General features: G+C 42.5%; 2 protein-coding genes across 5 annotated transcripts; one reads left to right on the top strand and one right to left on the bottom strand.

The window, feature by feature from the left end:
• Positions 1 to 4,620: 4,620 nt before the first annotated feature.
• Positions 4,621 to 26,120, top strand: tpm4a (tropomyosin 4a). 4 transcript variants are annotated; one of them, XM_076726020.1, is made up of 9 exons: positions 4,621 to 4,848; positions 6,435 to 6,560; positions 20,563 to 20,696; positions 20,821 to 20,938; positions 21,100 to 21,170; positions 21,258 to 21,333; positions 22,503 to 22,565; positions 22,919 to 22,988; positions 23,768 to 23,976. In XM_076726020.1, exons 1-9 carry the CDS (start codon positions 4,735 to 4,737, stop codon positions 23,848 to 23,850), a joined length of 855 nt encoding a protein of 284 aa, XP_076582135.1. In that variant the 5' UTR covers positions 4,621 to 4,734; the 3' UTR covers positions 23,851 to 23,976. The 4 variants fall into 4 exon arrangements, with proteins under 4 accessions (XP_076582135.1, XP_076582134.1, XP_076582137.1 ...); XM_076726019.1 differs by lacking the exon at positions 23,768 to 23,976 and adding an exon at positions 24,685 to 26,120 and having other exon boundaries at positions 4,623 to 4,848; XM_076726022.1 differs by lacking the exons at positions 4,621 to 4,848; positions 6,435 to 6,560; positions 23,768 to 23,976 and adding exons at positions 11,082 to 11,643; positions 24,685 to 26,120.
• LOC143318074 (small ribosomal subunit protein eS27-like) lies at positions 25,975 to 27,506 on the bottom strand. The gene is made up of 4 exons (XM_076726024.1): positions 27,377 to 27,506; positions 26,814 to 26,919; positions 26,611 to 26,721; positions 25,975 to 26,527 (listed from the first exon to the last, which is right to left on the bottom strand). Exons 1-4 carry the CDS (start codon positions 27,380 to 27,382, stop codon positions 26,499 to 26,501), a joined length of 252 nt encoding a protein of 83 aa, XP_076582139.1. The 5' UTR covers positions 27,383 to 27,506; the 3' UTR covers positions 25,975 to 26,498.
• Between the last annotated feature and the right edge of the window lie 285 nt (positions 27,507 to 27,791).

Here is a 27,791-nt window from a genome sequence, read left to right as displayed (position 1 = left end):
CCTGAGCTGCAGGTTTTTGTCTCCAGGTGGCAAGCAACAATTCTTCATCAACACACTGACTTACTGTGCATTGATTGTCAACTTATTGAGCTGTAAACGTATTGTATAGAGATGGCACAAATACCTGCGATCATTGTTCATTACATTCAAACTGTGCACAACAATACATCAGGTCATTTGGTTCATTGCAAATGCACATATGCACATTTTCTGATGGCATGATATTGAGAACAGTCAAATGTGCATCGGTAACCACCAACTGCACCAACTAATACACCAACTGCAACACAACAAATCCCTCGTATGTGTAAAATCATACTTGGCAATAAAGCTTTTTCTGATTTCTGATTTCTGATTCTGAGTAAAATGACATTATGCAACTGTGTGTGCATGTTTGTAATTTCGCCTTCAACAGTTTGCCAGAATCTATTAACAATGACGTGCTGCACTTGCCCCACAGCAAAGGGAAGTTCAGACATGCAACTACACTTCTGATTGGTTAACTATGATCCAAACATCTGGGAAATGCCTGGAGAGGAGTGTGCGTGTGTGTGTGTGTGTGTGTGTGTGTGTGCGTGCACATGTGATTAGGTGAGTAAGCAGGTGGTCATGACGTCATTGCAGGCAGCACAGAAGCTCATACAGGAAACATGTGCTTCTGCCTGTACAGACAGAATGTTATAGAGAAGATACACCTCACTGTCTTTGTGTGTGTGTGTGTGTGTGTGTGTGCGTGTCACCAGAGTCCAGGTGGTGTCCTATCTGGGTGAGTCATGAGGTATGTTTCCACCCCAAGGCCAGAGGAGTTCACACATACACGCACACAGGAGAGGCCTCTCTGTTTAGCTTTGCATTCTAGGACACCAGTCCAGTTCTCTCCGATATGCCCTGTTCTCCATCATAAATCCAAAACATACAATCTCATTGGCTACTCAGCTTGCATTTGCAAAATATCTTCATGTTTAGTCTGGGCCTGTGTGCAGCATTTCTGTGGCTGAGCAGCAGTAAGAGAAAGCATACTTGGGACATTGGGAGAGAAAATTGAAAACACTAAATTACACTCTTGAATTACTCACTGAGGCTGGGTGGAACATGGCGACATTCATACAGCCTCACAAATAAGACCAGAAGACCGCAGCTAGTGCTGTGCAGAGGAGACAGAGGGGATAATTTTAGTGTCAGCAGATTCAAGACATTTAATAGATCCCTAATGGAAAATTTAGAAACAGGATCCCTTTGTATTACTGACAAACCCACTATTTAACATCCATCCATCACTTGTGTTCATGTTATAATGCCACTATCCCTTTAAGATGAAGAATTTAAAAAGTTGCCCAATGTTAAACCCAACTAAATCTTTAGCTAGCATGGCTCTCAGGATGACAATGTAGGTCTGCGTGTCCACCACTTTGGTCCAGACTGAAGTCTCTGAGCAACTATTCGATAAATGACTTTGCTGATTCCTAAATTGTCGATGGAGCACCATCATCAGGAAGACAAATGTCATTCCCATCAGCCTCAGCTGTCCTTTGTGTATAGTGCTTTGGCAAATCTTAGTATGTTGACATGTTAAACTCAGATGATGAAGCTGGTAAGTGCCACTTGCTAAAAATCAGCATGTTAGCATTGTCACTGTAAGCATGTTAGCATGCTAACACTAGCATTTAGCTTAAATCACTGCCGTGCTTAAGTGCAGCCTTACAAAGCCTCTAGCATGGCTTTCAATTGATAGTCTTCCATCCAAACTAACAGTTTAAACCACATTTCAAAAGATATTAAACAGGCAGCAAAGAGTCTGACAAGAAGCTGCTTCAGCTGGTTTGACCCAAGCCCATAAATCTGATTTATTATTTGTCCTGCAACCTAACTCAGTGTTAAGAAGAGCACAAATTACTACTTTAAAACCAGTGGTGGAAGTAAAAGTACTAATACAGCACTGTGAAAAAGTCTGTCCTGCATTCAAAACCTTACTTAAGTAGAAGTACAGTTTTAACAACAAAATACGGTATCAAAATTATTCAATATTCACTGTTTGTGTTTTATTATTATCTTTGATGTTTTCGGATTAATAAGTCTCCTGTAGATGTTTAAGGTTGAGCTAATTTTAAGTATTTTACACTTTAGTATTGGGTAGTTAAATCCACATCAATGCATTATACTCTTTACCATGATTGTGGATCATATCACCTTGAAGCCGTTAATCCTGTTTGCGTCGCAAAACACAATGAAGCCACCACAGCCTCCAACAGTCAAGCAACAACAATACAAAGCCCTTCCTTCTCACTTTGCATTGTTGTTCAAGCTGCAGTCACCTTGAAATGCTGCCAGACAGCAAGCAGCAGCTTGATTATGGACCAAACTCTTCCTCACAGATCACATCTCTTACCAGAAAAGTGGACGATTATGTGATGTTTTTCCTCCTCACCCATTTTTTCCCCCTTGGCCGTCACTCCTGCTCCACAGAAGGAGGGACAGTTTGGTTGTGGATCAGTTTTGCAATTCGTCCACATAAACACCACAGACAGCTGCTGCTCACATCAGAGGGTGAAAACAGCAGAAGTGCAGAGTTTCAGCACGGCCTTTCTTTGCACTGTCAACACATTTTCTCCCAATAAAACACGATTGAGAGATTTCTTCAGGATCTTGGCCGTTAACTTCATTCTGGGTTTTGTTTCTGAGTGCTTTGAAGGCAAAGGGAGCAGATGCTTTGAATCAAAGTTTTATGATGGATCAAACCAGGGAGGTGGAGTGGTCAAAAGGTCTGCATTCCACCACTCATAACTGATCTTTGTAAATAATGCTATGTTATGTAATATGGTCATAATACCTGTAATCTCCTTTGTCATAGAATTCAAACAACATGGATTTATTGTAGGTATTTGATAATACAATATACTGTCGTTTGGAAACCCCATAGTGCATTCCTGACTGCAGTTATAGTCCACTGTTAATGTAACAGGTAGAAGCTGCGGCTGAATTTGAAGAGGTGCACTGAATGTATGGCCTGCATTCATAATTATGAAAGCAAAAGGAACAAAGAGAAAACTGAATAATTGGTTGCCATGAGTGAGCAGAGCAACAAATAGACTGACTGGTCAGGTGTAATTAGAGCTGATGTTAGAAAGTGTCCCCTGGCTGAAAATACCTGTTGCATGCATCAGCAGCATTTGTGAGCTAAAGCTGCTGTGTGTCGTTACATTTCTGTAAAATTCAATATGCAGACTTTTGGTTGTTCTCTATAAAGTGACTTTATGTTGGTTTTGATTGCAACTGATTTACACATGACTAAAGGCCTTACTCATTTATTTAGAAAACACCTTGAAACTACTTAGCTTAGTATGGACTTCACACACAAATTTAGTGATGAGTCTACGAGCTAGCTCCAAGCTAGAAGTACGTGTGTGTGTGTGTGTGTGTGTGTGTTTGTCCTTCTGTGCACACATTCATATCCATGGATCCCCTCCTTTAGGGGCCTTCCATCTTTCTGCATATCCCTCTCTCCATGAGCTGTGGACAGTGGTCTCCATTGTTCACACAAACTCGGATTCTCAGTCTGGTTTCACCAAACTCAAATATCAGCTGCACAGAACTCAGAGCTCAAATTTCAGACAGTGTTTCGTAACTTCTCACAACTTATGACACACATTTATGCTCCCTCTGATAACCATACAGGAGCTGTCCGAATTACATCACATAGCCATAAAACCAAAGCAGCAGTGATAGAGAGACCACGATAGAGGCACACATTTACAGAATGCGAAGGTCGCAGCTTCACACTACCGTGCAGAGTGTTACAGCTGTGTGATACCAACCTGAAAAAATATTACGCTGTTCAGTTAATGGGTAATTATCTCTGTTTGCATCCATTGTCCTTGTCAGTTTTGTGTTCATCTCTCAGAGCACATCATAGCCCCTGTTTCACTATATGTCTCCTTGATATAACTCTGGACTTGGGCAGGGCAGTGCCTTCTGTTTTAATGTCCAAATATTATGACAGTGTGATTACAACATGGGAGCTTTCTCTCTCTTTCTCTATCCGTCTTTATCTCTCAAATGCTCCCTCGCTGTTACTTTACGTTTCACTCTCATCCTCTCATATACACAGTCTCTAAGGCCCTGAGTGTGAGATGTTGTGTGCCAGCGGGGCTCTTTGTCCATTGACGGGAGGTTAAATGTGGAAACAGGACCTGCGCTTCTCTCTCTCCTGTCTGATCTCTCTGAAAACACAACAACCCAAATAAGGAGATCAGCCACGTTTGAAGAGTGAGTGAACGGGGTGGAGAAGCCAGACCTTGGATGGGTGGTTTGATAGGGTGGAGTATGTGTCTGACAGAGTGATAGTCTGGGAGTCAGGATGGAGTGGACGCAGAGTGGTGAGTGAAGGAGCAATGGATGGAGAGGATGGAGTGACAGGATGAAAAGAAGGAGGGAGGGGTGAGAACATGGGAGGACGAGGAGGGGGTGATCACAGACTGGAGGCAGGTTCTGTTGCTGTTTAAATAACTACCCATATAGGGCTCAACTCTCCATCCCTGTTCACAACTCTTTCTGTCTCCTTCCTCCTTTCTCTCCCTTTCTCTCTCCCCCTCTCTTTCTCCATTTCTCTGCAGCTTTGTTGGACTCCAGCTCTCTGCAGCAGTGCAAGACCGAATCTCCTACATCTCAACACAACGGGAAACTTTTGAAGCTGCATTTTCACATCTCAGAGAGCGGAAATCAAACCAAACAGCCACCATGGAGGCCATCAAGAAGAAGATGCAGATGCTGAAACTGGACAAGGAGAACGCCATCGACCGGGCAGAGCAGGCAGAGACGGACAAGAAGGCAGCGGAGGACAAATGCAAACAGGTGGGACTGAAAGAGGCAGAAGGAGATGGTGATGATGATGCTGTTTTTGATCAGATATATCAGATAGTTGGTACCTGGAGGAAATTGTATTATTTGGTTAACAAGTTGCATAAGTTTAAAATAGTGCTGCAGGAAGAAATCCAGACCCAGCATAAGGCACACTTAAGATTTTTCTTTAAGGCTTTTCTCTTTATCCAGCTCTTAAGCTAATCACAACATTGATACATACCAGACATACTTTTAAGGAATCAGTCTGTAAACACTTTCCACATTTATTTATACAACATCCCTCACAGATAATTTACTGGTTCACTTTGCCGTATCACAGCTTGAAAATATTCTGAGGGATTTTCTTTTTCTTTTTCTTTTTTTTTTAATTGCCATCGTTCAGAGACTTAAATCCAACAAATGTTTGTAACGGGACATGAAGCACAAACACCCACGGCTCCTTAAAAGGCCAGGCAGCGCTCTCAGGATAAGCCCTTGAAACTATAGTCTCAGTTTTGTGTTAAGTAATCGTGCAGTTACTTTCAATTCCAGCTAAAATTCACCACCAGAAAGGAAGAACAAATCCAGGCATCTTGAAATGTAAACGTCATGACTGATTGCATCCCCCACCTATAAACACCACAGAGGACACACACTGAAGGGAACAGCAGGAACTGAATGTAATAAGAATCAGTCAGTCTTAATGCTGTTTACAGTGAGGCTCAAAGACAGAGAACTCATCAAACCCCCCCTCGAGGTGGTTTTAGCCACTTCAGGTGATGAGACCACACAGGATCAAGATTTGATCTTTAGGGAGGAAAAAGTGCTGACGTCCCTCCCTCCAGGACCAGTTTGAAAAGGGTTAATGGTTAATGGGTATCTATCTGTTATAAGACTATTTGACAGGTGTAGCCAACACACACACACACACACACACACTCACACACACACACACACAATAAGTATGCAAATAGATACATATGCACAAATGGGAGATTAAACACACACATACATTAGGTCCATGGTCCCAGGCGTCTGCGTGTTGTCACTGATAACAGCTGTATTTATAGACGCCAGGAGAGAATGACTGTGTGGAATTCAGAAGGATTATCAGGAGTGCTTCATGGGCTCAGAGGGGACGCTGATTAGGGGGAACATTTAGCTGTGTGTGTGTGTGTGTGTGTGTGTGTGTGTGTGTGAGAGAGAGAGAGAGAGAGAGAGAGAGAGAGAGAGAGAGAGAGAGAAGATTAGGCTTTGAATACCAGGGCTCATATCATGAGAGACCCAAGCATCATAAACACAATTAGACTCCCAAATCAGCCACTGCTGCTTTATCACTCATCTGAATACGAACACATTGGTTTAACGATGTCCCATCAGACTGAACCTTTATTTAAGTGCAATCCATCCACACTAAAAATAACGGATGTCGTCTATCACTTTGCTTGGACCTACAGGGTTTTTAAAGTTGTTGAAAGTTTTGGGGCTAAAAGTAATCAGAACAAAACAGCAGTGACAGGGGTGGCACTGAATTTGTATGAGAGGATGCTGACCAGAGGCAGTGTGGTGAGCTGAACTAACGGTCTCTCCTGTTGTAGCTGGAGGAGGAGCTGGTGGACCTCCAGAAGAAGATGAAACAGACGGAGGATGAACTGGACAAATTCTCTGAGGGCCTGAAAGATGCTCAGGAGAAACTGGAACTGTCTGAGAAGAAAGCTGCAGACGTGAGTGAAAGGTCACACACACACACACACACGGGGGGGTCGGGGTCAACTTAGTTCACTTCACCTGTCTGAAAATGTGCCATGAAGCTGTCATTGTTATACAGTAATAATAATGCAGCCCTGTTTCCACTTTATCCTTTGCAAGGCTCTGAATATTGACAAGAGGCTCCTGTTCTTGCCGTTAATTACTCGCCTTTTCTTCCGCCTCTCACACACACTCACGTTACCATGGCACTGCTGAAAATTCAAGCCCATTATTCCACAGCTGGATTGTTTCTAAGCCAGCACCAGCTGTGGGCTTACTTTGATCCACAGTGAATGGTTTGGAGCACTTCAGAGACTGTTACATTCCTGTGCAGCCACTCCTGAAAGATGAACACACAGATAAACTGTAACCCCCAACCCACACCCACACACACACACACACACACACACACACTTTTCAAGTCAAATACTGTAGTTTTTCATACAGTTTGGAAGTACTTGTGCTTTACTTGAGTGTTCTCACGGTTGCTCCCCAATATGTCTCAGAAAGAGACTTTTTCCTCCACTCCATGTATCTGAAAGTTGTAATTAGTTAGTCATTTACCTCGTAAAAGGTTTTTTTTTTATACAAAATGTGATCAGCTTGTAAAATATGATGCATTGTTATAGATTAATGGTACATAACGTAGCTAAATTAGCTACAACTCCATTCATTACAACAGCAAATGCTACTTATGAGTTAATCCACCAATAACATACATAATGATTTAATGATCACATGTGCAATACTTATGTCTAACTATTACATTTACTGTTGATGCTTTCAGTATATTTATGTCAGAATTCATTTTTACTTTGACTTAAAAGAGTACGCCCATTTAGCACATCACTCCTGTTATATTATTGGATTCAGGATGGGCAGTTTTTAAAAAGGGTTAAAATCTCTGAAATAGGAACAGCATTAAACCTGGTAAAACATTACCCACAATGCACTAAACAGTCACAGATTCAGGTGTTATGCTAGTGAGCTGCTCGCCTCCAGAGGTCTAATAATCTTACTTCTGTCTAATTCCACACCCATGGATTATTTTAATTTTCAAATTTGCAGTTTTCTGCCTCAAGTGACATCACTTGAGGCAATTTATCAGATTTTGTGCCACTCCCTCTGGAGACACCAATGTCTTAAAACAGTAGAGGACAGACCTTCCCAAGACCGATAAACATTCAATGTGTAAAATCAGTCAAGTTCCCTTTTAAGTAAACTTTTTAATGCAGGACTTTTACTTGTAATGGCGTACTTTTACACTGTAGTATTGCTAATTTGCTTAAATGAAAGCTCTGACTACTTCCTCCATCACTGAGGATTGTCATCTTATAGGAGGATCACTGTGTCCTCTACACCAGACCCAAATTAACTCAAGTTTGTGGGAATATTTTTGTATACACAAATAATTGATTTAAGTAAATGTAGCAGAACATTGGAAAAGTCAGTTGTTCTGTGGCTAATCAGCTGCAATCTGGGAAAAAAGATCATATTCAAGGTTGTTGGCAACACCACAAACCACAGCGCTGTATATCTGTCAGTGGTGGTTTCTCCAAGCATTTTAGTGCATGTGTGCACAGCCGTGTGTTTTTACTGTTGTGTGTGTGTGTGTGTGTGTGTGTGTGTGTGTGTACATGAGAGAGAGAAAGAGAGAGAAACTCAAATCTAAGCAAAGTCCATATTAGGGAGTCAATTATGTTCACGATAAAGCTAAAATACTGATCATACCAGTTTAATTACAACAGCCAAAAAGCCACTAAGTCATTCCAATACCATTACTGAGCAAACCGTGCAGCGAGAAGCGTCATGAAAACAAAAGCTCTCCCAGCTTCCACCAAGATGTGGTATTGTTTGAGCCTTGTGGAGGATATCCCAAGGAAATACAGTGTTATACTACACACAAAGAGAAGGGAAGTGTCTGACAAACAGACACAGAGACCGAGGCTGAGACGCGCTGGATTATCCTCACGCAGTGATTAAATAAACTCTGAACAGTTCTGAGAAGCCTCACATGTAAAGTGGGTCAAGTGGGCCCCTGGAAAAAGTAGTGGCTGAAGTTGTGGTTTGAGCATGAGGCTTCCATTCCTGGGTGTATGTGGAAGGAGAATTCAAGCAATGCGAGTTTTCTTAAAAATAACTGTAACATATCTACAGTTTAATCATATGAACTGACACCAAAGTTTCCAGCCAGCGAAGCTCCATAAATCCCCCCCCCCACATGCCACTTATTAGAAGCAGCAGTCAAGTCATTACACCTATGAATTCACACACAGAGTGGGACCAGATTGGGAACACGGAGGGGGCTGGGAAAAGCTGAACAGTGAGCCTAAGACCCCAACAGGCGAGCAGTTGTGATTCATAAAAAATATGAGTGGAAGTGCTGATATTTAGGTCATTACAGTTCACTGTTAGCTCAAGCAACCAGACGGAGAGTCTGATGCAGAGATCTAAAGGTGGTCTAACAGGGTGGCAGCATGGGGTCTTAATGCAGGTATTGATAACACTGTTCACAGCAGTAACAGTTACTGTTTTAGGGGAAAGCTTGACTGTGGGGGCGGCCGGGCAGAGAAAGCAGAGAGCAGGCAGGGGGGCTCTGGTATGTCAGGAATGCAGCTAAGGCAAACAGAAAGCCCCACACTCCTGTGTCTAATGAAATCAATGCTTCCAGCTTTTCCGGTGCAAGGGGCAAATCAGACAGGGAGGCTCAATGAACAGATGAGATTGATTGTGAGAGGTTTTTCTCCTTCGCACTGAGTTCGAGCCGAACTTGAACTGAGCTGCGATCTGCCGGTCGACTCGCTCGACCGGCCGTTTGCTCACAGGCCGAGCGCGTGAATGGGAAACTGGGAGGGTAAACACAGGCAGGGCTGGCAGAGAAACATGAAAGATGCAGCGTAAATCTGACTCACAGCCACACAATGAACATCATATGAGCAGGCAGGTGGTGGCTGATGTTTGTTTGCTTACTCCTTGAAGACAAATGCTCACACAGTTCCACAAAATGGAAAGATTTATGACGCATATTTGATGCTCTTGTTAGAGGGTCACAAAACAGATTTCCTGAGAACTAAGAGGTCCGCAAACAGTAGAACAACAAAAGAATGTAAAGCATGAAGGCCAGGATCAATACTCTGAGCCCTGGATGTGATACTGTCATCTGAGGATCTGTTTCTCATATATGAATTTATAGGTAATTATCTGTGTTTCTTCTACTAATGTTGGAGATACGACACAGAAAAACTTTAGAACTTTATTTGGAAATATAGTCAAGATCACAAAGTTCTCAATGATGCCTAATACTGAACTTTACTGTGAACTGTAATATGATGCACAGGACATCTAGTATAATGTAACTGCAGCCATAAACTTTGGTTTTAATATTTCACTGAATGTCAGCCTCACATGACATTATACTACATCATATCATCAGATGATCATATAATGATGCTGGATTTGTGCCATTGGTACCAATATTGATGTTTTTGAAATTTAAAAAGTAATCCTAATATATCAGCAAGCATTGCATTTATATATATAAACTTATAACAAGCAATTTCTATAAGGATTCTTTAAACTTAATTATTAAACTACAAGGATTTCTATACATCAGCTAGTAATTAACCAACATGTACGCTGTTACCGATATACCTATTATAATTTCATGTATTGGCTCTAATTGGTAATAATCTTGTCACTGAATCTGATTCTTTATGCTCTTTATGCTCAGAGCGATGCTAACTTGTGACCCCTTGTCACAGGTTGTGTTTATCTGTCAGCAGTTTGACGATGAAGTGATGCTCCCATCTGTTTCACTGTATGGCTTTTTGACTCTGTGGTCTAGTATACGCCTCATGTATGGATCCAACTTCTCTCCAAATACTGATTCTGATAATAATTCAGGGTATTTGCTGATATTCTACTGATTATTAGTTAAATCATTACTAGTTAAATCAGTTTATGTAAGGTCTGCGGTCCACCATGAATGAATGAATAGAACTATAAGAGGAAACACTACTTGCTTCATAAGGTCAGTATCGGGCCTGTTATTGATCCGGTGTATTGGTACCACTGCCAGAGCCTCACTGAAAGTTATTTCAACATACAAGCACACATCGTATGTTATCACGCAGGATGGAGACTTCAGACTTTAAACTAACTCTGAATTTCACTGTAAAATCGAGTTTGAAGTGGTTGTGTGTGTGTGTGTGTGTGTGTGTGTGTGTGTGTGTGTGTCTGTGTCTGTGTCTGTGTGTGCGTGACTTCTTAAACTACCGCGTCTTTACAACAACTGAAAGTAATCCATCCTGCCTCTTCCTCTTTCTTCTGAAAAGTCTCGTAGCAGTGATCACATCGGTCACACGGGATCGCACACACACACACACACACACACACACACACACACACACACACATGCACGCACACGCACGCACGCACGCACACGCCCCGCCCGCTCTGACCTCATCGTCCCCATCATCTCTCTCCTCCTACGGCACAGTCTGCCGCTCTCAGCTCTCCTCACCGCGCAGCTCTTCTAATCCTCCTCCGCAAACCCGAAGCGTCCGGACCAACACTGCTACATTCCTGAGGACAACTTTCTACACAGCCCATGAACTTCTCATTCCTCCAGACCAGAAGAAACACTCGGGGATCACCTGGACTCTGTGACTTCCTGGTTATATAACTTTTGTTGCACTTGAACGACTCCTTTACATTCCAAAGACTTTGGCCCCGGACGGACGTTGGTTAATTTCCCTTTGAATCCACGATCAAAGTCGTTTTTCTTATTGTAATTTTATTCTGAATAGACCAAACAAGCAGGAGGCACTAGCCTACTTTTTTTTTTTAGTTTTTTTTGCACAACCCAGAAATAGTCTTAACTGTTTCTTTTTTCTAGTCTTAAATTAAGTAACTAAACACTCAGCAATGGCAGGTATTAACTCTCTGGATGCTGTGAAGAGGAAGATTCAGTGTTTGCAGCAGCAGGCCGACGACGCGGAGGATCGGGCTCAGATCCTGCAGAGAGAGCTGGACAGTGAACGGGAGCTCCGAGAGAAAGTGAGACAATCGAATCCTCTCTTTTCTCTCTCTTCTCTCTGTTTTAAACTCCCTCTTTTAGCGCAGCGCTTCTGCTTTCACACCGTCAGACTGTTGGAATGGTGTTAACTCTGTTCAGCCCCAGGCTTTAAAATTAGTTCATGTCATTGATTCATTCGCGGGCGTGATGGTGCCACAATGCAAGGCGTTGGTCCTCAGTGAAAAAAGTTCGGATTCCTGCAGGTTTGTGCGCATGCGCAGTGCGCTCCTGACTTACAGGCCGCTGTGAAACTACTGTGAATAATGTGGACCACGTAGACAGCTGTGAAGCTTTTGTGCAAAAGTGAATGTATCTATTAGACAAACCAGATGACTTCTTAGGAATACAAATTCATTTAAATAATCATTTTGATTATTATCGTCACTCTGCGTTAATTAGGCGGTAGCAGCTTTCAGAGCTGCCAGCATTTAGATGATGGGGTTGGTTTTGTGACTCTCCAGGGAAATTCACTTTTCACACTCGTAATGATTTGCTCAGTGACACTTCAGCAGGGTGGATGTGTGCCAGCAGCAGCTGTCTGGATGAGTGCCTAACCACCATTCCACCCTGCCTCCACTGATGAGAGGAAAATAAAGGGCATTCCCTTCAAAGTATGCCTACTCTGTTATTAAGGGATTTGAAGGAATAGTCGGAAAGATGTGCCATTTTCAGCTGGAGTTGAAGCCATTACTCACTTAATTGATTAGTCGATCAGCATTAAGTGAATCAGCAACCATTTTGATAATTCATTCATCTTTAGATTCACTGGTGCTCTGGTTTTCTTCATCTTCCATGATAGTAAACTGAATATCTTTGGGTTTTGGACTGTTAATCTGACAAAATAAGCTCTCTGAAGATGCCTCTTTGAGCTCAGGGAACTTGCGATGGCCATTTTTCACAGGTTGCTGACATTCTATAGACCAAGCCATTAATTGGTTTCGGTTTCATCAATAATGAGAAAAATTATTAGTTGAAGCCCTATGTTCAACACTTTCACATGTTTACATTTCAACATACAGTGCCAACAGCAGTTGCACAACTTGAGCTGTAATTAGCACAAGTCATCGTTGAAGTTACACAAATGCGGTATTTCTCAAACTAGATGTGTGGATGTGTTGAAAACCACTCATCTGAGTTCGCTCAGCTCTGTCACCTGCCTGTCTCTTGACTCTGCCTGCACAGTGTTGTAACTTCACGCAGAGCAGGTAGGGATTGGTGAAAAAAAATGCTTCGCAGTGCAGTTAGGTAACAGTCTTGACTCGTTTCACGTGATGCTTTATGGCACACGGTGCCATATCTTTTGCATAGGAGCTGGTTAATGACAGGACAAGTAGACAGACTGAAGGAGAGTGGGAGGGGAAGGTGTGGCTGTAAAGATATGGGAGCTGAGATGATGAAAGGAGCTGGCCTGCTGTAGGACTTACCCCTTTGTTACAGACTGCCTATTAGGTAACAGTGCACCTTTTTAATTTGACAATTGGGTGTTTGCTCAGCTTGCGGATAATGATTCTGATATGGACTACACTGCATGTTGTCATCAGTGACGTTAGTAATCATGATTTTAAACTAATTCATCTTGTCGCTACATGACTGAGACATACAAAGTACCTTGATGTCACCAGTTAGTATTGCAGTGTTGTGATTGTTGTTGTGGATGCCTTCTGCTCTTTGCTCATGTAATGGCCCATAAATGTCTGTTTTATTCAGTGAACTCTTAATGTCCAACCTGCAGGCATACACTACATCCAGAACATTGAAGTGGGTATAAAAAGTGGATGGATGAATCATGTCATATTTTTGGTGCTGCTTTTTCATTTTCTGTGACACACCTCTTATTAATTTCGGAACTAGGCTGCTGAGCGTTTCCTGTCACATGTAAGGGGAAGGGCATGAGTACAGTAACTGCCTCAGAGCCACAAGTTGTGACACAGAGTTTGCAGTCAAACATTAACTTTTTGAAGGATAACAAGCATGATCTGAACTTGGTTCATGCGTTGAAATGGTCACACTGTACTTCAGTCCCCCTATTATCCATTTATGAGCTGTACATAAACAGTAACAAATATATATAACACATGATAATGTAGTTATAAGCAGATATAAGAACATGTTAAGTTTTGGGCAGTGCTTTAAAAATGAATGCATAGGTAGAGCTGTGTTGTCATTCATTATATGCATCAAATGAACAATAAACACTTAAAAAAGACCCTATATCTACTTAGAACTACGTTATAATATATGTAAACATGTATCTTATGAATGCTAAGCAGGGCTTCTTCCGTTTCATCCCTATCAGCCTTGATCAGACAGAGCAGCGCATTTGTGTGGCGTTGGAGTTGGTGTGGTCCCATATGTGAATAATTAGGGCAACCTGGAGTTATTCCTCGGCACAAAAACCCTTTCATCGAAGCACGGGGAGATCAAAACAGGAACCTTGCTGAGTGTGTTAGGGTAATGAATCACCGTTTGAAAATGTGGAGGCATCAGAAAAGATGCTTGGCTCCGTCTCTCATTAAAAAAAATGAAAGTAATTGCTTTGTGTTATTTCTAGTGTGGTTTCGATGCCTCTGGAGACGTTACTCAACCGCTCAATAATGCTTTAAGGCTCTGTTAGATTACAGAGACATGACATAGTCTTGAAGCACTCGTTTGACTTCCTCAGATGTGTTTAATGTACGGCTATTATTCTCAATGAGCTGCTGATGCTTCATAGTTTTCATAGCAGTCACACTTGCTGGTTGAAGGTTCCCAGTTGAGAGTCAGTCCAAAAATGTGAGCAATGCAGATGAACCAGATTGCAAGTTTTTTTTCCCTCTGGAGAGAAATATTTCATTCTTTTTAGTATTTTTATCAGTATCAGTCAAATTATAAAAATGACAAAAAGACATCAAAGCATCAGTTTAAAAGCTTTAAAGTATCTGTTCCCTTTTTTGAAACTTAAGCACTGTGGTGTTACAGAGATGCTCTGGCCTACAAATCATATTCTCTAGATGTAAGGGAGCGTGCATGTTTGTTAAGACCCCAGCAAAAAATCACATCATCACCAAAGTAGGACTCAAACCTCCACTGAGTTATCCGTGTTGGGAAGCAGGTCGTCCTCCCACCCGCACCCCCCTCAGCTGCCCCTCCCAGGATGTCTTCTGCCGACTCTGGTGCAGCACTTCCTGTGCTTCTACTCCCAACACTTCCTGTCCCTGAGCTCCAGCCCTGATCAACAGGAAGATTAGTGTGTGTGCTGGACTGGCTCTACAGGACTTAATGTGGATTCCAGTCACTGGGATACAACTTCAGTGAAAGTTTAATGCTTAAAAACATCTTACATGTCAGGCCTTGTCAGTTCACGTGAAGTTAGTTTCTTGTGGCGATGGGGGTCAGCTATTGATTTCAAACTAACTTTGTCTCAGCATAGAATTGCCCGTATCTGCTGTTCCGTAATGACATTAACATTGGATTTGGGAGACACATTAAAGTTATTTCGAACATACATGACATCCATGCTCATTTTACCCCACTCACATCTCAGCTAATTCCAGGAAGTCATTTAGAAATAATGCTTATTAACTTCCCTCAGCTTATCAGTTAGTCACAATGAACCAGAGGTATCATCTGTTTGCTGCTTGGCGTGGTCAGTGGGTTTGAAGGTTTGCTGCCCAGCCCCTTGCCGTCTCCAGTAGATTCTGTGGAAAGAATTACTTCCTGATTTTACTGTTTTCATTGGACTTTCTCCCTGGGAATAGCTCAACTTTCCAAATATAACTGCCACATGTTGATAGCTTTTGGCAGGGTTGGCATTCTGGGGAAAACTCCCATGTTAGTGGTTTGCGGCTGAGCTGATTATGTAGGCCAAGGTTGCGGGTTCTAGTCCAAGCATGGAGTAGAATATATTTGTACAGTCTGAGCTAGCAAAGCTAAATTTGCTATAATGTCATTAAGTAGCATTTAGAGAGAGGAAATGATAGTTTATTATGAGTCATTTATAGCATAAAGTACTGTTTGAATCAGTTCAAATCCACATTGAGGCAGTCTTTTCATTTATGGACACAGGCAAGGTTCAGTGAGGTTTGGAAGGTTTTGTCAAAGCAGGATCTCTGCATCTATTCCTGTGTCAGTGCTATTGGTAGTCCACAGTGGACAGGGTATTCATATAAACAGCTTTATTGCTCGAGCAAACTGCTGCTGGGATCGTTAGTAGTTAAATCACCTGCCCTCTGTTCAGAGACCACGCAATTAAAAGAGCTATTCTGTTTTCCAAAAGTGTCAGTTAGATTTATGTCAATTCCAACAAAACCAAGAAAAACTGTCTGAATCCTGTAAAGTCCCTTAAATAGTTTGCTTCCCAGTATACTTCATGGATTCCTGAGGGGCCTTTTTGCAAATGGCTTGCAATTAACCTCTTGTTTAGATCGGACATCAGTATTATGCGGCAGAGCCTGAACAACTCAAACCAGCTCAAGGTCTGTGTGAAAGCCTGAACACATACTGCAGAAAAATGCTGGAGAGAGCTCATTGTAATGCTTGTCTGGACGTTTAATGACTGCCTTTTACATATCATACCGGACAGGCTGGGTTATTCTGTATGCAGCTGTCTTTGCATGCCAGATCTTTATGGGAAAAGATTACACACTCACAAGCTCACATTCACATGGAGAGTAGCGAGCAGTAGAGTCAGGAATAACTTCCCCTGAAACCCAGCAGCATTGTGCAGCTCATTAGCCCACTGCCCTGGAATCAGCCAATAATTAGATTCCTCTTTCACTTGTCCTTGATCCTGGCTCTAATACATAATACACTCAGGTATTTCTTAAGTCACTCCCAGTAGAACTGTGCTTTATCTTCAGCTCAGGCTGAAGCCTGTTTACCAAGTAGGGGCCAATGGACAATACAGTCAACCGGTGACAGAGAGGTGAATGGAAAAGCACCTAAGAGTCCTGTAGTTCTGCAGACTGTGGTGTGTGTCACTGATGCTGCTGAGAGCAGCCAGGCAACACTGACAGCTGCATGAACAGTTTGACATTAGTACACAAACTTGCTGAGCTTTAGATGAGACAATTGATACCACTCTCACGTCTATACACTAAATATGAACCTACAGCCTGCAGCTTGTTAGCTTAGCATAAAGACTGAAAACAGGGGAAAACAGCTAGCCTAGCCCTTTCCAAAGGTATCCAAATCTACTAGCACCTCTAAAGCTCACTAATTAACATGTTATATCTCCCTTGTTTGATCCAAACAAAGATGGGAGTCTAAGAACGACACAGTGTGGTTTTATGGACTCTTGTCGTCACTTTGCAGTTGACTCTAGGAGGTCAGTGCACCCGGCCAAGAAGGAGTTCAGCACATAAACCCCTTTAAAACCACAGTGTGTCGTTTTTCCAGCCCGGTTTTTATAGGGATTGAAAACTGATATAACAGGTTCATTAGTGAACTTTAGAGGTGCCGGTAGGTGGACTAACTTTAGACAGAGCCAGGCTAGCTGTTTCCCCTCATTTTTGTGCTAAGCTAATTGGCTTATGAGTGTAGAGTGGTATTGATCTTCTCATCTAACTCTCTGCAAAGTGTCTAACTGAGGCTGAATGCCCTTTAGCAAGGTCCTAACTGGTCCAGGGAAGCTGTTAAGTAGCCTGCAGTTACTGAAATACCAGTCGCCTCTTAGAAAGCACTGGTGTCACATGTTGAGCTATGTCGATGACAGAGCAGTTACTTGTCATCTAGTATCTTAAACATATGTGTGTGCGTGTGTGCTCGCTACCACAATCTTCCTGATACTCCACCACAAACATTCCCCATAGTTTGTTTTACCATATAAGGCGGTGTGCGTCCCTGCCAGCCAAAGAATGCAAAGTGGGTGCTAAAGGAAGGGGCATGGCCAGAGACAGAGAGAGCAGCAGCCCTGAAAGAAAGAACAATCAAAGGGAGGAAATGACAGGATGGTGGGCAGCTGACTTCCTGTCACTTTTGTGAAGATTCTCATCTGTAAAGTGACGTTAGTATCTATTCTCATAGTAAAAGTTTGTGGTTCTACATCTCAGTTCTTGCAACCTTTATCAGGACATTGCAGTCACATATGGTTATTTTGTGCAAAGAGCTTGTGTTGCTGTCCTTAAAGCTTCGGTTAAATGACCTTCTTCAGCAGTACCTTCAGGATTTACAGTAAAAGCTCGGCTCTGCTCAGGTCATGGCTGAGTGAAGTGGAGGCATGAGAGTATGTGCTGTACACACATAACACGTTTTACGTGACACAAGGCTGTCTGTGTCTATAAGGGGATTCCCCGCCTCCGTGATTGTGAAAATCTGATGATACGATAAGACACCAGGTTGCACACATTCGATCGTGAGTGTAGATACCCCCCCCCTCCCCACAGTGTGTAGCATAGCTAAGAGTCTGGTTTTTGTGTTTGTGTGTTGCTTGACAACAAACATTTAAACGCACAGGAAACTAGCCGGTTGCTAGCTGGTGATTAAGTTTGCTTGAGAGAGGCAGAAATTGGCAGAATGAGAATGACTGCATGTTTGCACAGCGTGTGTTTGTGTGTGTGTGTGTGTGTGTGTGTGTGTGTGTGTGTGTGTGTGTGTCTGGAAGTGCATTACAGCATCTGATGTGCCAGTGTAGCTGACCTAAAGCTCATGAATAGCATGTTTGTTTGTGTGCAGATGGTATTCTTCACAGCACATTGCTTCACTCAGGATGGAGGAAGTCACAATATCTGTTATTTCAGGCTCCAGTTTAATTCTGTTAAACGTTTCTCACTGGTGTCGACAGATGCAGACCTGCATAAAGGACGTTACTGATGAGATTTCAAGGTGCTCCGACCGATTTATGACTTTTCATTCATTCTGCGTTGGGTTAGGTTTTCCCCTATCACGTACTGGCTGTTTTAAGACATGTCAACGCTGGTTCTGCAGACATTTCCTGTCTCATATCAGCGGCCTCCCCTGGCAGCTCTGGGTGCAGTAGGGCAGGACCTGGGAGAGGACAAGAGAGAGAGAGAGACAGAGAGAGAGAGGTGGAAAGACTGACTGGCTAGTCAGCAGTCTAAGATGACATGGAGACGAGAGGGAAGAAAATCTTAAGAATTAGAAAAGAGGCTCGTGCCAGCCGCCAGCAAGCAGGAAACCATGCTTTCATTTCCTGAAATATTGAGTCTATGACAGAATGGAAGAATACACTGGATGGAGGTCTATTTATTCTCCGCACAAACAGACTTAATAACTCTTTTCCACTGAGCGCTCTGAGCTCGCTCTTCTTCTTCTCTGCAGTGTAACCGTTCCTCCTCATTGCCAATCCTTTCTCTTTGTCTCTCTTAATGACTGTCTAACCAAATTCACAGCACAGTGAGTCACCTCACCTGTAAACTGAAGTGCAGACACTTTGACTGTTGATCTGACTGGCAGACTGACTTCTGGCCTGAATGACGAGCTAATGAGTCACTGACCTACTAACTGCTGCCCTGCGCCCGAGCACAGAGTAACGTCTGTTTGTCTAAGAAATCCGCAGCTGCTTCGTTTTAGGACCAGGGAGTAAACTTGTGTGAGTTCTCTGGGTTTGAATGAACAGCTCAGCATCGAAGCAGTTCAAACGGGCAGTTGTGCAAATGCTGTTTGGCCTGACTGGTTGTAAACTTAGATTTTAACAGTGGGCACTCTCTTTGTGGTGGCGTTTGTATGAAAACTGGCTGGTTTTCAGTTTGAAAGCGTCTCCCCAGGAGGTGGCGGTTGGATAAACTCCCTGGCCAACAGAGAGGAAATGCCTGCATGGTTGTCTGTTTGCTCTCTTTTTCCTCTCTCTGCCTTTGTTTACCAAGGGCAGATGAGAAGCAGCCCATTTGTCCACCCTATGTGGCCCAGATTTGCATTCACAGTCACCGGAAATTGAGTTTTTGTAAAGGTTTCACTCAAAACTTAAGTCCCGTGATCTTCACGTATTACAAAGGATTACGCTTTCCATCCAGACTCAGCAGTTAGTAGATGACTGGTCATTACAGGTATGCCTCCTACACAAGATACTCCAAGGACCTCCAGCTGTCTCCATTTCACTTACTATTCATCAGTTTGACTCAGCTATTGATTTGTGAAAGACCAGTGGCCCCAGAGAGCATGAAGACCAGATTACAGTGTGTCATTCACTCACAGTACAGATGTTCACTTGCAGTCACACTTCTTCATGTGGATTCGGGAGCTAAAAGAGAGCACAGACCACAGACATAGCAGTGAGTGATAAGGCAGAAGATCTCCCTGTAGTCATGGTCCCATGGTTGTATTCAGTTGATGGTGTGTGCACTTATGTATGAGTGGTATTTTCAGAATAAGAGTCTCATCGAGGCATTGCAGCCGATGTCTGTAGCAGCCTCTGGATCAGCATGGCTGCCTTTATCTACTGGTAACAGCTTTTGAAAGAAGACTCACAGCCTCTTTACAAACAATGCAATATGCATTAGCTTTGCAAAGTGGCCAGATACCTCAGTGTAGAAGACACTTAGAAAAGCCAAGAATGTGTGCCGAGATACTCCGTTCATGCTGTTTTGATGAGATGAGGAACCTGCTCTGAACTCCTGTGAGACGCTCATGAATAAAAGGCCTGGTTTTAAACCTCCTCCTCTGGCTGTGGTCACTGAGATGGGAGAGAAAACAGGACTACATTCCTGATTCCTATATACTAAACTTTGATCCTCGTCTTATTTTTCCCTTGTTCCATTTTCAACATGGTCTTACGAAGAGCTCTACAGCTATAAAATAATAACATATTAAATCTGAAAAGCAGTTGGGCTGTGGGCTTTTCTGTCCTCTCAGTGCCCTCTTTGTGCCTCATGAGAAGAGGGGGGAGGGGAGACCAACTTGGATGATTTAAAGTTGAATGAATGAATGACTAAATATCGCTCTTCTCCCTGTTTTTTGCCTCTCAGGCGGAGGGTGATGTAGCAGCTCTGAACCGTAGGATCCAGCTGGTGGAGGAGGAGTTGGACCGAGCCCAGGAGAGGCTGGCCACGGCACTGCAGAAACTGGAGGAGGCTGAGAAGGCCGCAGATGAGAGCGAGAGGTCAGATTAAATCATATGAAACCAGATTCAGCCTTGATATTCTTTAGGTGAAATTGCCTGTGTGTGAGTGTGTTTTGAATCATTGATCGCTGTCCTCCTCATGCACTGTGCCGCGTCCAATCAGAGGGATGAAGGTGATCGAGAACCGAGCGATGAAGGATGAGGAGAAGATGGAGATTCAGGAGATGCAGCTGAAGGAGGCCAAACACATCGCAGAGGAGGCCGACCGTAAATACGAGGAGGTGAGACTTCGACAGTCGGAGCTAGTTTGGAGCAAGGCTCCACTTCTCTCCACTGTTCAGTCATTTTTAGCCTTTAATGTAACCTACTCTTGTCTTTCGGATCTTATTGTGCTTCAAGTTCAAACATTTTCCCCCTAAAGTTTTAATGTTTTCAATCCCAGGTGGCCCGTAAGCTGGTGATTCTGGAGGGAGAGCTGGAGAGAGCTGAGGAGAGGGCCGAGCTCTCAGAATGGTAAAACCAGTGAACAGACAAACACGCACACGCCCTCACCCGTCGCTCTGTCATTAACACCAAGCATGCGTGGGTCTCTCTCCACAGTAAAGCCAGTGACCTGGAGGAGGAGCTGAAAAATGTGACCAACAACCTGAAGTCCTTAGAAGCCCAGTCTGAGAAGGTGAGACCATCATGTGGCGTTTGAGTGATGTGCGTGGAAATGACTCGACCCTGCAGCAGAAGTACAGTTACACATTTATATGAATAATGTGTCTTTTTTTGGCCTCCTGAGGTGTAGATCAGTGGAGGTTTTCCACACAGGAAAAAATGCAGCAGACTGTAGCAAACCTCCAGAAACGTTCAAAATAAGCATTATGTGTAAGGCTAGCCACAAAGTGTGAGTAAACACGACTTGTTTGCCCAACTGGGATGCATTCAATCACTTGGACAATGTTTTGGCCTGCTGAAGGCGAACATATCTATTCAGAATACATAAGTGGTAAAACATAATTCTGTAACCATATTGGCATATATTATAGCAAAGCTGACTGACTGTTTATGAAGTTGCTTCCGTTGTCTTTCACAAATACACAGTCTAAATATATACAACAGTATACACTGAGCACCAGGTCTGGCACACAGCACATACTCATCTCCACTTCCCTGTATCCTATCATTTGGGCTGCTCTCATGGCTCAGTGGCCAGTAATTTGAGTGAGTAGGGAGGGATACCACACCACCAAAGTATTGTTTCATACTAGCTCCATTATAATTGTGTATCACCCGACCTTACTTACAACACAACCATTTATTTTACCCCTCGGGTTGTTTAGATGAAAACCTGAACGTATCAACAGCACAAGACCTGAGCTCCTTTGTTATTTATCTGTTTACATGTATGTTTGCACAATAACATGTCCACCACATGACAAATTAGCCACTGAAGCAGTTTTTTGCATATGCAGGACGAATGGTGTCTGAGTCCATGTGAACAGCAGCCAGTAGAGACCTGCAGTACATTCTTCCTGTTTGTTACATTACATTCCTCCCCAGGCACAGACAGGCAGGATGACAGCAAGCCAGCCATTACCACATGACCCCTCGACTTCAGCAACACATGCCTTTGCTTTGTTCAGTCAGGCCTGCAATGGTTGGCATCGCAGCGAAACCTGTTCCCAGGCCAACGCATCGGCTCTTTTGTGCCACTACCTCCCCATTTACGCATCACTTTTCAGAGGGAGTGGCGCAGCGATAATCCTTGGATGATAGAGATTGTTTGTGTGTTCACATCGTGTGTGTCTCAAGGTGAGGGTGTATGGTGATGTTATTTCTCTGCGTCTCTGTCAACAGTACTCAGAAAAAGAAGACAAGTACGAGGAGGAGATCAAAGTTCTGACTGACAAACTGAAGGAGGTGAGATCCTGAGTCTAGTGATCCTGCCGCAAAGTCATTTTTTACAGTGAAATGAATCACCTTAGTGATACTGAAAAAACACTGGGATGGCCAAATTGATAATTGGGTCATAGACTACAACAGACAAAATGTAATGGCAGGCGTTTCTGGGTTGATTCAGGCTGAGACCTTTGTTGGATGTCACTCCTTGTAGGTCTCTCCCAGGATTTTCATCACACAGTTGATTGGCTACTGAACTGAGGATTTTAGCCGGCTGTCAGCTTAAAACTTGCAGGCACTGAAAACTTAAATGCAAAACATGTCTTTTATCATAGCTTTGTTCTTACCTTGTTTCTTACTGTGTGTGTATAAAGGCTGAAACCCGTGCAGAGTTTGCAGAGAGGACTGTGGCCAAACTGGAAAAGTCCATTGATGACCTGGAAGGTATGAGATCAGCACCACTCACATGTTTGCACCAAAATAAACCTTCTTCGAAACACAACACACAGGCAAAGGCAGTTAAATCAGTCACTAGCATGACTGTCTTTAAAAGAAAAACCAGTCTTTTGGATCTGAGGATGCAGGAAAGATGTTTGGTGATGAACCACAGGCAGATAGTTGAGCGGAGTTTCCTGTAGGTCGGGACCTAGTTCTGATCCTAATCCATCTTAATGCACACATGCACAAATACATTCAGTTTGACATAGATCCCAGAAGGAGCGTCCTATTTCGGCAAACACTGGCAGTATTTTCTGTGGAAAAGGAAGAGTTCCCCTGCCAAATGCATGGAAACTCCTTACCTAAGACAAGCTAATGAAAGACCCTTGTTTCTGAAGGACAGCTTCTCCATGTCAGCCTCGCTGCACTGAGGACAGAATGTGCTCAGATGTTTTTAGGTCAGCATTATTTAGCTGTCAAACCGCAGGCAGCTGAGTTTATAGAGTTATTGGTGCAGTTTTATGAGGCATTCAGAGCAGCCTTAAATGCTCAAAGCTCACCCAACTAAAGAGCTGGAAGCATAATTAGCCATGCATCATTCTTTCTTCCAAGCATTTCTGCATCTTTAAAAAGCCTGACCTATTTTTTTTTTTTTGTCTTCTCCTTCCTCTTTCTGCTCTCCGCCTCCATCTGTCTCTCATTCTTATCCTGCTTTTGGCTTGTTTGTGTGTGTCGCCGCTGTCCTTGGCACCTGCCTGCGCTTCCTGTTGACCTCTGACCTCCAGATGAATTGTATGCTCAGAAGCTGAAGTACAAGGCCATTAGTGAGGAGCTGGACCATGCCCTCAATGACATGACCTCTTTGTAGATGCCCTGTCTCTCTTTCTCTGCCTCTCACTTCCCCTTTTCTCTCTTGTGTTTTGAATTTTCTGACTCTCCGGCTTCTATCTCTGGATCATAAGTGCCTTCCACCCATCTTACTGTGCAGAAAATAATTAAAAATATTTTCTTTCCTACTTCACAGCTTTTTGTCTCTTGATTATTCATACATGCTATATGTAGTTGTAAAACTATATAGAAGTTGATGCATAACATCAGCTGTGTGGTGTACGTTGCCCTGTACTCTCTGATTTTGGTGGCCAGCAGTTTGCTTTTGAAAAATGTGTTGTTAATATACATTATATGTTTAATTATCAGCAAGCTTAAGTCAGACAAGGTGAGAGATTTACTCCGGTTTTGATGTGAATGAATGTAGTTCCCCTTTGACGCTTTAAAACACTCTTTTGGTTGTTATTCTAACTTATTTTTGATGGTGTCTAATATTAGATATTCATGTGTGTCATTGAAGTGTGTACACATATGAATGCTGTTTACACAAGGTAGCATCTAATACAATGAGTGACCCTACACTGTTGCACGCTAGTCCTCTAAAAAGTCCCTACTGGAATCTACTAATAGTCTTCAAACAGAGAATAACAGTCAGCAGTTTCTGCTTGAAAGGCACAGTGCGGTTGATTTTTTTGCATGATGCACACTTAACCAAAATAGTTATATGCAAAACATCTGTTCAGTGAAACAGTGCAGTGCTGTTTTGCAAGGGGTGCTGTTTGACAAACCTATAAAGGAGAATATGTCAGCATGACACGAGCAGTATTATTTGCTGATTGAAGCTTCACCATGTCACTTCTCTTCTTCTCTCCAGAGAAATTATCACATGCCAAAGAGGAGAATCTGGGCATGCATCAAGTCCTGGACCAGACCCTGCTGGAACTGAACAGCTTATAAACACGCAGAGAGGAAACTGGAGAGGATGAGATCGTCATGTAACATTCCTTCAATGTTCGACTCCATTCCACATTTCGAGCTGTTAAATCTTTATTCCCCCTGTGAAGGGGGATTAACTTAATGCTTGTCCCTTGATGTTTTTTTTTTTTTTTTTTTTTTTTTTTTTGCTAAGGCACAAATTGGTTTCTTTTATTTTTTTAAGATGCAAAGTCATTTTGACCACATCGTTTTTTTGTTAATCTCCAGCTGTGATCGCAGAAATTCTCCCCAGAAATGATTTTTGACCACTTATTTAGAAAGAACTGGCAATTACTACACCCAAAGAAACCTCAGATTTGGTAACTGAACCACTTAAACTGGCTCAATTTTACATTTTATGTGCACATACATTAAGTCTCTGTCTCATTTATTTTAATGCATATGCTACAGATGGTTAGGTTTGCTCAGTCTATGTTTCAAGTGGCTCTGAAGTGCCACCCAGTGGTGATATGAAGTTCGTTTTGTTTCTCAGTTCATGCTGTACCACCTTAAGAGGCTGCCCTTCAACAGACATTCGACTTACTGTATGTGTGCCTGTCTTTGCAGTACCCTCCTAAATCAGCTTGTGTTTAAACAGTGTGATGGTCCAATGGACAGGTGACCTTATGGAAAACTTTCATTGATAAATAAACAGGTCAAAGCACATGCTGCTCAGTCACTGAAGGCTTCTTATTTTCATTCAAAAGTAACACCTCTTCTGCCAATCCCCAACTACCTTAAGGCCTACATGTCTAAGATGCGCAGAATATTTATGTGCATCAGACTTTTTCTACTCTTTTTGGTGTGGGAATCTGTGCAGAAGCTGGGAGTTGTGCATGTACAGTATCTGGCACTTGCGTGCATACCTTAGCTGTACCACCTTCCCCTAAGCTTGACCTGATCATCAACGTATTCTGCATCATTGCCAACAATATGCCATAATGTAGCCAATATTAACTAGATTTACAATATATTGTATTACATGAGCGAGCTAAACCCCAAACCACTGGAAGCTCAGTCAAGTTTTATCAACCATGGATACTTATTGTATATAGTAGAATAATGTTAGGTATGTGAGAAATTGTATTGCTTTGATTTTTTTTCCGTTTTGTTTCATTTACACCACTTCTTTTCGCCAGGGGAACTCTCAAAACCAAAGAACACACATGACAGACAAGAAATTCTTCAATTGTTTTATTTTTGTTTGTGACGGTCATCATGGTTTCATCTCATGCCGGGGCTACAGAAAGCAGCTCACACGTGTTCGAGACCATTTTGAAAGATTTCATTCACCACCACCCCCCTCTATGTCAATCTAATAAATGTTTTACAGAAGTTATGACTCATTGGACTTTTTGTGCATTTTGATAATTACAAAACATGTTTTACTTACTCAAAAGAGTAGTCAAAGCTTATCAACATTAAGTGCTTCATCATACCAATCAGATATACATCAAATTCTATCTCAATGTGTGGAATTGTCCGCATATACATGATTTTCGTTCATCTTGGGCTTGCATTGCACCTCTCCTGCTCTGTCCTGTGAAACCTCAAAGGGGAGATGAAATTTCACTCCACGTTATCAAGATTCTGGGCAGATAGAGATTTCTCCATGAGGGATTTGCCACATTTAAAATCACAGAGAGTGAGGCTCAGACATGTTTCCATGGTCCACTCTGCTGCCTGTTACAGGTTGTTCAGGCAGATTTCTGCTCAGGAATATTTTTTTCTGAAGGCACAACCTAGATGGACGAGAAAATTCAAAATTTGAATATGTTATCACAGGCAAAACAGCAAGAAGGATACAAGTGAAAAGTTTTCTCACCTTCAGTTAGTCTGCATTTGCCCCCTCGTGGTTGGCAGAGGACCACAGCGCAGCCTGCACAGGGTACCACTGTCTGGGCATGGCTGAAGATTGTGGTGATCCTGTAGCAGCCTGGGGGAGAATTTAAAGATAAATGAAGTACATAATTAATCCAAAATCTATATTAAACATCAGTTAGGAAAATGTGTGTGTGCAGTCCTTACCCGCGCATTTAACATCCATGAAGTAGGAGTTGGGACTCTGCACCAGCCTCTTCTTCTTGTGTCTTGTCCTCTCCCTTGTAAAACTGGGGTACATCAGATCCTTAGCCTGTTGCAATAGAGATCAGAGCATGTCATTTGAAAGATCTAAAGTAACAGTTTGTGTTTTTATTATTATTTTTTTTAATAGCACTTATTCATTGAATAACAAGGCGATGGCCGTTTCATGTTTTGGCTCTACTGCCCCCTACAGTCTGATGAATGAACTGCACCTGCGGCAAAATGAACAGACATGTCCAGACAAGCCCAGACATCACTCCTGACCGCTGAAACTATTATACCTTTACACTGACTACAGATAATGATTTATTAACATATTTACTCATATTCACGCTGCATGGATTAACTGATAAATTCATTTTTCTCATTATCTTTCCGTATAATGTTATGTTTATCAATTGATGACAGGATATTGGAAAAGCTTCCTGTCAATCAGAGCTGCTCTAAATGTTTCTAACCAGAAAAAAATATATATTTATATCGCAATAAAAAATATTTTTACTTACAGACATTTTTGCTCAAATCGTTCAGGTTTCTCGTCCTGTCCAAAAAAGATGTAAAGTGATGTTAAGATCAAGTGCACCTCTCCAAAGAAACAGCTGTGCGTTCTCGGATGCTGTATCTATGAACGTCTGTAACTGAGCAGGGACGGAGCAGGCGGGGTCGTGCTCTGAAGGGGAGGCGCAACAGATAGTCTTACTGGCTGAACTGGTTCATGTTGGGTACATAATTATGTTATTCTACTTTTACAACCTGTACAAAACAAGAATAAGAACAACACCGAGTACTAATTAACTGCTCAAACTATTGTACAGCAGTGTTTCAACTTGACTATGTGGTCTGAAATGACTTTTATATTTTTAGTGACGCAATACCGTTGATCAATAAGTTCCCCCTAACTTCAGTCTGCTAATCAATGAC

The sequence above is a fragment of the Chaetodon auriga genome, chromosome 3 (genome assembly GCF_051107435.1).
Source record: "Chaetodon auriga isolate fChaAug3 chromosome 3, fChaAug3.hap1, whole genome shotgun sequence".
Taxonomy (NCBI): Eukaryota; Metazoa; Chordata; class Actinopteri; order Chaetodontiformes; family Chaetodontidae; genus Chaetodon; species Chaetodon auriga.
The sequence above is the reverse complement of the archived record's forward strand: the minus strand, read 5'-3'. Positions and strand labels throughout refer to the sequence as shown.

Excerpts from the sequence above, each read along its gene's own strand:
- tpm4a (XM_076726019.1), top strand. The coding sequence starts at position 4,735 with ATGGAGGCCATCAAGAAGAAGATGCAGATGCTGAAACTGGACAAGGAG. Across the intron at positions 4,849-6,434 it reads CGGAGGACAAATGCAAACAG|CTGGAGGAGGAGCTGGTGGA; the intron begins GTGGGACTGAAA and ends CTCCTGTTGTAG. Across the intron at positions 21,171-21,257 it reads AGGGCCGAGCTCTCAGAATG|TAAAGCCAGTGACCTGGAGG; the intron begins GTAAAACCAGTG and ends CTCTCTCCACAG.
- LOC143318074 (XM_076726024.1), bottom strand. Across the intron at positions 26,722-26,813 it reads CATGGATGTTAAATGCGCGG|GCTGCTACAGGATCACCACA; the intron begins GTAAGGACTGCA and ends ATTCTCCCCCAG. Across the intron at positions 26,528-26,610 it reads CAAATGCAGACTAACTGAAG|GTTGTGCCTTCAGAAAAAAA; the intron begins GTGAGAAAACTT and ends TCGTCCATCTAG.